The 9,403-nt window shown below is 41.0% G+C and overlaps 1 protein-coding gene across 5 annotated transcripts; it reads left to right on the top strand.

Moving 5' to 3' along the window:
* The first annotated feature begins 775 nt into the window (after positions 1 to 775).
* On the top strand, positions 776 to 8,311 carry LOC115513781 (butyrophilin-like protein 1). 5 transcript variants are annotated; one of them, XM_030315176.1, is made up of 10 exons: positions 776 to 1,017; positions 1,589 to 1,667; positions 2,627 to 2,977; positions 3,579 to 3,860; positions 4,000 to 4,200; positions 4,798 to 4,818; positions 4,909 to 4,935; positions 5,119 to 5,145; positions 6,927 to 6,953; positions 7,645 to 8,311. In XM_030315176.1, the coding sequence occupies exons 1-10, from the start codon at positions 883 to 885 to the stop codon at positions 8,157 to 8,159; spliced, it is 1,665 nt and encodes a 554-aa protein (XP_030171036.1). In that variant the 5' UTR covers positions 776 to 882; the 3' UTR covers positions 8,160 to 8,311. The 5 variants fall into 5 exon arrangements, with proteins under 5 accessions (XP_030171036.1, XP_030171035.1, XP_030171037.1 ...); XM_030315175.1 differs by having other exon boundaries at positions 1,586 to 1,667; XM_030315181.1 differs by having other exon boundaries at positions 929 to 1,017; positions 1,586 to 1,667; positions 2,785 to 2,977.
* The last annotated feature ends 1,092 nt before the right edge of the window (positions 8,312 to 9,403 follow it).

Below are 9,403 nucleotides of genomic sequence, written 5' to 3'. Positions count from 1 at the left end.
CTTCATTGGCATGTACATTTCAAATCCATACATTCCATTGCATGCAAATTATATCTCCATAAATTTTATTTTTAAAGAGTCAAATGTACCTCACTGTCTCTAGAGAATATTTATTTAGAATCTTGGTATCCCTTTCACCAGACTGCTAGTGGCTTACATACTAATATTTACACAATTGCTATTTGTGTCCCTAATTATCTGTCAACTTTGTGTGATATGAAAAAACATGACTTGGACTTGGAAAGAATGTGAAATGGAAAGAAACGCCTTTTGAGCACATTCTATGTCTGGGACTGTACAATTGTGTTATTATTTCCATGTTACTTTAGGGAGCCCTAAAGTTTTTGGATATACAGCCCTAAGTTCCTCAGAGTACAGAGCCCTCCATTTCCGACCTCTTGTTTTCCCCTGCACAGTGCAGCATGTGGCTTCCAGTGTCATTTGGGGTGTGATAGGAGGAAGCCTGTATCTGTGGTTCTTATTCTCTTAATCAGTTAACTTTGTGAGTTAAACATTGGGATGACCAACATCCCTGAATATCACACAGGAAAGGGATTCTCCCTCCCTGAATAATGTGATTTCAGCCCTTTGCAGGTAGGAAGACGTGAGCATTTTTGACCAAAGCACACCTTAGACTTCCTATCATTTTATATCTTAGCCCAGTCCAAAGTCCCCTAGGATTAATTCTATTACCTCTACTTTTCAAAGTAACAGGAAGAGCTGCAGGCAGGCTGTGACTTCCTCATTCGACTCCTTCTAAGAGAGGCATTCACCAGTCAGCGCCTCTTGGCAGCTCCATTTGCCCCCCTTCCTAAGTACATTTTCCAATCCAGGGATGGGTTAGAAACTTGCTGCTCCCAGCACCTACAGCCACACCTTTGGATGCTGACCACAAGAACAACCAGGTACCAACTGTCTCTGGAGCTGGGCCTTGTAGTTGCACTGAGGAGATCAGGAGTTTCCAGGAAGCCCCTGGCTCAATCTGGATGTGAGAAAGAAATGTGTGGTGATGTGGAGGTGAGTTTGTGGGAAATATGGATCCCAAAAACAAAAGGGCTTGAGCTCCAGGTCACTTGGAGAGAAAACTCCTTTCTCTTTCTGGAGTTAAGCCACAAGTGTATTTGTGGTCAAACAAATAAATAAATGTATGAATGAATCAGTGAATAAATGCAAGAAGGAGGAAGTTAGATCGGCTAATAGGAGTGGACTAATTTTGTGTCTGCTTTCATTTCTCAAAATGAACTCAGGGTTTTTAATTTCAAGAGAGCTTTGGTGAGAGGATGAGTCCATAGATAAACAAGAGAACCCCCAGGGCACAAGAGAATGGTTTATAGTTTCTCTGCTGGAGAAACAGTTGGTTTTCAGAAAGAAGAGAGGGAAGGAAAACCCATTGGGGAGGGGTTGGAATTGGTAGTGGTCTGTCAGGAATAACAGCCAAAAAGTTGTGTATGAAAGTAAATCTTTGAACAGGGGATTTTTTTTCCCTAAAAGCCTTCTTCCTGCTAACTTACTTACCAGCTTCTCCTACAGAGTACTTCTTCCTTGTCAGAGTGAATATTTTGTGCTTTTACTTTCTGTTCTGAAGAAGATGGTGGGCTCTCCTGGCTATTATGCTGGCTTCCTCCTTCCTGTCCTCCTTCTCCAGATGTCTACATGGTACTCAACAGGTCAGTGTTCTCCCTCAGGCTTTTTATTTATTGGCTTGTTTTCAATGGCTCTTCTCAGATGATGAAAATACTTGGTCATTTATCAGTCGCCAGTGTATCTCTTCTCAAAGGCAGTCAATATTGGGGGAAAACCGTGACTGTGTTCACACTAACAGAATGCTGGAAAGTTCTGGCCAAGAATGGGAGTGATCTTTGTATCAACACCCCTTATTACTTTGGGTAGACCTTAAAAAACTCATAGCTATGTTTATCTAAATCTTTATTGAGTATGGGTGATTTTAGCCTGCTTAATTTTGATGTAATTATCAGTTAAAAACATACTTTATAATGTTCACACTGCCAAGAAAACGCAAGTCTGAGCATAAAGAATTTGGACTCAGGATCTCTGGGCTCCATCTGGTTATGATGCTTGACAAAAATTTTTTTTTCTGGGACTTGAGTCCTTCCATAAATACAAAGGTCCCTCAGGAAGTTTTCAGACTCCAGGTTTATAGACAAACCAGGCATGAATTTACAATAATGATATTTTTTTTGTTAACATCTCTAATTTGATGTCAGTTAGGCAGGGAGTATTAAAATGTTTCATTTCTATACATGTTGATTCAGCAATTCTACAAGAATTTATCATAAAGAAAAGCTCTTCCTTGTGTATACGTATATATGTATTAAATGGGGGAACCTGGGTGGCTCAATGGGTTAAGCTACTGACTCTTGATTTCTTCTCTGGTCATGATCTCACAGTGTGGAAATGGAGCCCTAAGTCAGGCTCCATGCTGAATGTGAAGCCTGCTTGGGATTCTTTCTCTACCTCTCTCTCTGCCCTCCTGCTTGTATGCGCACATGTGTACATGGGCACACGTGCTCTCTCAAAAAAAAAAAATCTTAAAAAAAAGAAAAATGCAGTTGGGGCTTTTGTCTCCCCCTCACTCATTCCCCCAATCTGTCTGATTTTCATGCAGTGTCCGGGTTTTCTGTAAAGGGACCGGTTGAGCCAATCGTGGTTCTGCTAGGGGCAGATGCCACTCTGCCTTGCCAGCTGTCCCCTGAGCAGAGTGCAACCCACATGCACATCCGGTGGTACCGAGCCCAACTCTCCCCTGCTGTGCTTGTGTACCAGAATGAACAGGAACAAAGTGGGGAGCAAATGCTGGAATACCGTGGCAGGACAGAGTTGGTGAGGGACTCCATCAGCAAAGGGGGTGTGGCCCTGCTGATCCAACATGTCCGTGCTTCTGATCATGGCCAGTACCGGTGTCATTTTAAAGATGGTCACAGTTCCCAAGAAGCCGTTGTGGAGCTGCATGTTATAGGTATGTCAACTTGGCACAGAAGCATGCATCATGGTGTAAAGCAAAGAGAAAAATGAGGACATTTGGATTCCTAACGTGGCATTTCTTATGATCTTCCATATATTGATATTGATATGCTAATTTACCTTGCAGGATATCAGTTTCCTAAACTATACAGTGAGGATATGACTACATACTCTATTCACTTTTAAACACCAAAAAAGGCAATATTTTTAGGGTTGTTTTGGTATCCTAAAAGACTCCAGAAAATAAACTAATATTAATTCAGATCGGTACTGACACGCTCAGACATTAGTAGAATTTTATACATTCAGTAGGAAAAGACAATTTATAGAATTAAACTCCTTCTATAGCTTTAATTGTACCTGTTTTTTCCTATCCGTGAAATGACCCCAAAGCTTTCTTGTCCAAATATAGTGCAAAGGCATCAAGTTGATTTCAAAACTGAATCACAGTTTGGCCTAACACTCACTACGAGAGGTTTCTTGACCTCTGAGCTTCAGTTTGCTCATCAGTCTAGTGAGGGCACTTTGGCCTTCAGCCTTAGGGGCTTCTAAACCCCAAGGACCACAGGCCTTAGGAACATGCCTTCTCTCCTCAGGGTTGGGCTCTGTGCCTCGTGTTCACATGATGGGGCCCGTGGATGGTGGGATACAAGTACTGTGCTCTGCAGAAGGCTGGTTCCCAAAACCCAGGGTACAGTGGAGTGACATGATGGGTGTGAAGCTACAGTCTCTCACTGAGTCTCACACCCAAGATGAAGATGGGCTCTTCCATGTGGAAGCATCTCTTGTGGTCACAGACAGCTCTCTGGGCAATGTGACCTGTTCCATCCAGAATCCCCTCTCTGGTCAGGAGAAAGTGTCAGCCATCTTCCTCCCAGGTGAGTAAGGCACAAACCCCAAGGCAGAGTTGAGGTGTGGGGAGGAGAGGGAGGGGGGAAACAGAGTTGAGGGAGCCTTGGAGAGAGGGCAGGATAGCCTCTAGGCTAGTCTCACTGTGTCTTCACATGCCTGTGTCAGAGCCCTTCTTCCCCAGGATGTCTTCATGGAAGGCAGCCCTGGTTGGGACAGTCCCTACACTGGTGCTCCTCCTCACTGGGATCAGCTACATTGGCTGGAGAGAACACCAAGCCAAAGAAAGAGAAGTAAAGAAAAGGAAGAAAGAATCTCAGGAAAGAGATCAGATGGAGAATGAAAAGGAATTGGCACTTAAGGCGAAAGGTAAATTGGAACAGCAGGACAAATCAGATGTTCATGGAACAGCTGGGGGTATAGGTTGTATAATGTACATGGGAAAATAAAAGGTTGCCAAGGGACCCCAGGGAAAATACAGGGTACCAAGAATTCCATAAAGCTGGGAATCCTATGGAAAGGAGAAAACCATGTGGGAAGCTTGGAGATTTGTGGGCAGTGATCATCAGGCCTCTAAGGTGGGGCTCCTCAAACCACACCATGCCCTTCATGCATCTGTACCCAACCTATGCTGCTGTTTCTCCTTGTGGAAATGTCTTCCCCCATCTTCTCCTCCTATTCTTCCTTCGAGAATAAGCTTCTGAAGAACCTAAAAATTCCTACCTTCTCATGAAGCATAGGCCCTCCTTCCTCAGTGACCCCATGACATTTCCCATGTAACTTTTCTTAGCACTTGTCATTTTTAGATTGTCATTTCCTAGCACTTGTCAAGATTAGATTGCTAATCCTTCTCACCTACTTAACTATGGACCCTTAAGGGAAGGCCACATGGAATTGATTCAGCTACTCCATGAAGTCAAGAGCAGCTAAAACCCAGTTTGATGGATTTTTTATCTCTTCTTTCAGAGAACCTCAAAAAAGAACTTGGTGAGTCTTGCTTCTTCTCATGCCCTGTATAGAATTTGCTCCCCTGTCGACATCTGTTCTGGGTCTCTCACTGAATATCATTTCTTTCAGAACAGCGAAAGTCACTATACCATGAAGGTAAGCAACTGGGTTTCCCACACCACTCAATGTTTTGATGTCCAACACTTTCTAAGCTCCCTCTCCTCAGAGGGAAAGACTGAAAGATTTAATAGTGATTGGTGGAAAAAAATAAGGGGAAAGGAGAAGAATGTGAGGCTCCGGATGTCTTGGTTTGCCTTAACTGGATTTGTTCTGTTTTAGTTTGGAAGAAGGCCCTGCTGTATCCTGGTAAGTAACTCTCTGACTTAGATCTTTCCATGAGCCTCCGATATTCTGAGTATAATAAGCAGAGACATAAACACACACAAGCACACATCCACTTGCAAGTTGTGAAGATTTATTTGGTACCAATCTATAGTATTTTGTATTTGGGAGCTCAAATGTTCAATTATTTTTCAGAGCTAAAGAGAAATAACTGTTGACTGGTAAATTCCAAACGACTAGAGAGGATTTGACATAAATTGTTAACCTATCCACAATGGAGAAGGAAGAGAAATAATTCAGAGCGATTTTGATGAGATTTAAGAAGAATAAAGAATATCCTATATTATATCAGCACTCCTATACTGTGAATAAAGCTCAAAAGAGAAGATAATGTTACATTTCACATTTGGAGAAAAAGATATTATGATTTTATTTATTTTACTATAAATAAGGAAAGTAAAGTTCAGTACACAAGAACAAGGTTTAAGTTTGAAAACAATCTCTCAAAATATTTTAATATTATTTGTAAAAATATGTTTATCTGGTTGTAGAGGGAACTGGCTATTTTATATCTTCTAATACCTGTGCCCATGTACTGTATGTGTTTAAGACAGTGTATGTGCATATGTAATACAGAGTTAGACCTCAAAAGCATACTAGGTCATTCCTTAAACATACAGTTGTGCAATTTTTATATGCCAGATATTGTGTTAAATGTTGGTGCATAGCCATGATCTCTGACCATTTAGAACTTGAATGGTCTTAAACTTGGGGTGGGAGGGGTGAGTAAGCTAACAACCAGGCAAATGCACACAGTCTGGTAAATGCTTTGGTAAGAGAAGATCAAGAAGCCCCTCCCAAAGGCTAAAGTCAGGTAAGCAGTTTCTATTAAGAGCTTTCTTTCCGGAGCTGCTTTAACATGTTCCATGATTCTACAAGAGAGAGCCAAGTATAGTATAGTAAGGATGAGGATATGTGGGTTTTAGTTCCAAATATATCAGTTAATTACAGCGGAGGAATTCAGTCATTTTTGCTTTCTTTACCTCAGCCTCCTTATTTCTAAGATGAAGAGATTGGAAAACATGATCACCGATGTCCTTCTTGACTCACATATTCATTGATTCTGTATATAGAGTACTACCCTTCTTAGAAGAGGGCAGGTCAGTGAGAGGCCATCAAGAATTATGGATAAGTTCTTATCTGCCTATTGCCCCAAGACGCTAAGAGAATATCCAATCTTTAAATAAAATCATAAATCTTATCATAAGAGAAGTGGCCCCAGGCAGAAGCAGATGTAGTTCTATCCCCCATGAGAAATCTGTCTCTGGAGAAAAATATTAAAAATCTGATTACAAGTGTCCAAATAAAAGAGCTTAGTTTAAAAGCCTTGGTCATAAATTTAACTCTACTCTGAAGTGGTCATAGGCTGGGAAAACTCTAAAACAAACAAAACAAAACAAAACAAAATAAAATATACAATGACATTTCATAACTTTCATCCTCAGTGAGGAGTGCCACAAAAGTCTTAGGTGCCTAGGACACTAGACCCTGCTCCAAGTGTTCTCCAGACTTATTTCTGCAGCATCAGCTCAATTGAGGGGATTGTTTCTAATCTGAGACAGCAGGCAGGAAGTACATCCTTTGTCTTGTAGTTTCTGGACACTGCTGTTGTTCAAGGGGCTCAGCAGAGGACGGAAAGAGAGCTGAGAAGAGACAGCAATGATCCAGGAGAGGAAGTGTGTATCTCATCTTCATTCTGTGGGTATGCTTCCATCACAGTCTCAATTTGTATTGCTCTTTTACAGACTGGAGGAAGGAACAGTTCCAGCCTGGTGAGTGGCTCTTTGTTTATTTTTCTGACTCCTTTCCAACCTACCTGAGGGTACCCTGTTTTTCCCTCCTAACATTACCTCCTAGTTGAAAAGACAGAAGTACGATTATTCTGGTAAAGAGAAGCAAGGACATGAAGATCATTAACTGTTGGCCTGAACTGAAAATTGCTGCTGGGATTAGCTACTCTGGTTGCATTTCTGCTTTCATATAATGGCCTCGCTTTCTCATCTCTGTGTGTGTATGTGTGTGTGGTGGGGGTTCCACTTGGTTCTGAACAGAAATTGTAGCCCCTGTTGAGGAGATCTCCAACTGAGTAACAAGTGCTCAAAATGGTGAGAGTAACTCAACTCTTCTTTTTAAAGAGGTCAGCTGACATGGAGTCTGTTACTAATTGAAGAACATGGTTCTAATTTGTAAAGAACATGGAAAAACACTATTCTCAAGTAAACACTACAAGTCTCAGCTCATTCTGGCACTCTGCCAAGACATTGATAACATAGGTAATATAAGAAGAGATAAGTAAATTGCACCCAAGGTGAGAGCACTCCACAGCTCTACCTCCCCCAGTACACACACATTCAGGGGATAGGTGTTCTTTCACTACTTGATCCTGTTTTTCCAAGGTTTCGCTTGCACAACTTTCTGAAATATATAATGTTGGCCCTTCCCTTCCCTTTTCTTTATCCTCAGCCACTGTGACTGTAAATCAGGAAATCTTTCATCAGAATAATTCTGACCCAGAGAGAAAAGAGAACTTCAAAGAGGAAACACACGATCTGTCTCTCAGGGATAAGCAAGGAGACTGCAACCTTATCACACTGAATCAGCAAGACTTCACCTCAGGAAAACATTACTGGGAAGTGGATGTTAAGGACGCTGATGAGTGGACTCTAGGCATTTATGAGAATCCCACAGACAGCAGGGAGTTATCCAAAGATCTACAAAACAAGAAATTCAGAGTCTTAGAGAAGAAAGGATGTGAATACAGGGCTCTCACCTATTGCCTCCAAAACATTTCTCTGCAAGAGTGTCTCTTGATAAAAAAGTGTCCACAAAAGATTGTGATTTTTTTGGATTATGAGGATAATGACATTTCTTTCTATGACATGACTGAGGGTACCCACATCTTCTCCTTCACCCAGGCAACTTTCTCTGGGTCACTCTATCCTTACTTCAACCTTAAATCCATGAAGCTCTCCTTATAGGTGTAATATTAAGTGACTTAGAGGAAGAACCCATACTGTGAGGATAATAGCCCATTCTCTGTAAACTCTAGATTGCTAGGGTGTTTTTTTTTAAGTTTGTTTATTTATTTTGAGAGAGAGAAAGAGAGTGGGGGAGGGGGATAGAGGGAGGGAGAGAGAGAGAGAATTTCAAACAGGCTCCACACTGTCAATGCAGAGCCTGACGCAGGGCTTGACCTCACGAAGCATGTGAGTGCCAGAAGACCATGACCTGAGCCAAAGTTAGATGCTTAATCAACTGAGCCACCCAGATTACAGTTCTGATGGGTGAACTCAGGCTCACTGATTATGAGGCCTCTTGGCTTGAAGGTCCCTGTGACCAGAGTTTCTGACTATATCCAGCAGTGTTTCTGAATTGCAGAGAATCTTTTTGTTGTAGTTGTTATTGTTATAAGTGCTGTTTATTGCTTTATATTTAATATATCACAGACTGATAATTTTCTAAAACAAATTATTGTAAAAATGAAGTCAATAAAAAACAAATGCATATAATTACAAGTTGTAATTATTGTTAGATTCAACATTCTTAAAATTTCTCTGTCAATTTACTCTAAATGTTAGAAATACTCTATTTCTATATTTATCTTGTAAAGAAGTGGTAAGAAACAGTTAATATAGTTCACTGGTGTGTGAACCATAATTTAAGTAGCACTTCTAAAGCATTATTCTCAGGAGTAAAAGTTAGATAAACCTCTTCACATTTCCCATTGCAACACTCAATAAAAGTGACAAAATAGTGCTATTTTCAAATGCTGAAGGAGAAAAGTTAAATTATAATTTGATGCAAGCTAAGCTATATCTTAAATGCAAGCATAATTTGAGGAAAGACAAAATAAATATCAATCACAATCCAATTCTAACAAATGTGATGATGTCAACATGATAGCAGTCTGGGAAAACTAATGCAGTGAGAGCATATTGAAGTATTTATCTTATTAAAGAAAGAGGGAGACATTTTATTACTGCTTTGCCCAAGATATTAATAAAGGAAATAACTATATATTTTGGGGAATTCTAAGTATAGACACCAGCAGAGATAAGGAAAGGGCCTTCTTCTCCTTCCAATCAAAACTGTCATATTAAAATGAAATGACTAGGGGCGCCTGGGTGGCGCAGTCGGTTAAGCGTCCGACTTCAACCAGGTCACGATCTCGCGGTCCGGGAGTTCGAGCCCCGCGTCAGGCTCTGGGCTGATGGCTCAGAGC

The sequence above is a fragment of the Lynx canadensis genome, chromosome B2 (genome assembly GCF_007474595.2).
Source record: "Lynx canadensis isolate LIC74 chromosome B2, mLynCan4.pri.v2, whole genome shotgun sequence".
Classification (NCBI taxonomy): Eukaryota; Metazoa; Chordata; class Mammalia; order Carnivora; family Felidae; genus Lynx; species Lynx canadensis.
This window is presented reverse-complemented; position numbering and strand designations above follow the sequence as displayed.

What these genes read in the sequence shown, in the direction of transcription:
- LOC115513781 (XM_030315175.1), top strand. Translation starts at nt 883, where the DNA reads ATGCTGACCACAAGAACAACCAGGTACCAACTGTCTCTGGAGCTGGGC. An exon ending in TGTGGAGCTGCATGTTATAG is followed by an intron (nt 2,978 to 3,578) that starts GTATGTCAACTT and finishes TTCTCTCCTCAG; the next exon opens with GGTTGGGCTCTGTGCCTCGT. An exon ending in GTCAGCCATCTTCCTCCCAG is followed by an intron (nt 3,861 to 3,999) that starts GTGAGTAAGGCA and finishes TGCCTGTGTCAG; the next exon opens with AGCCCTTCTTCCCCAGGATG.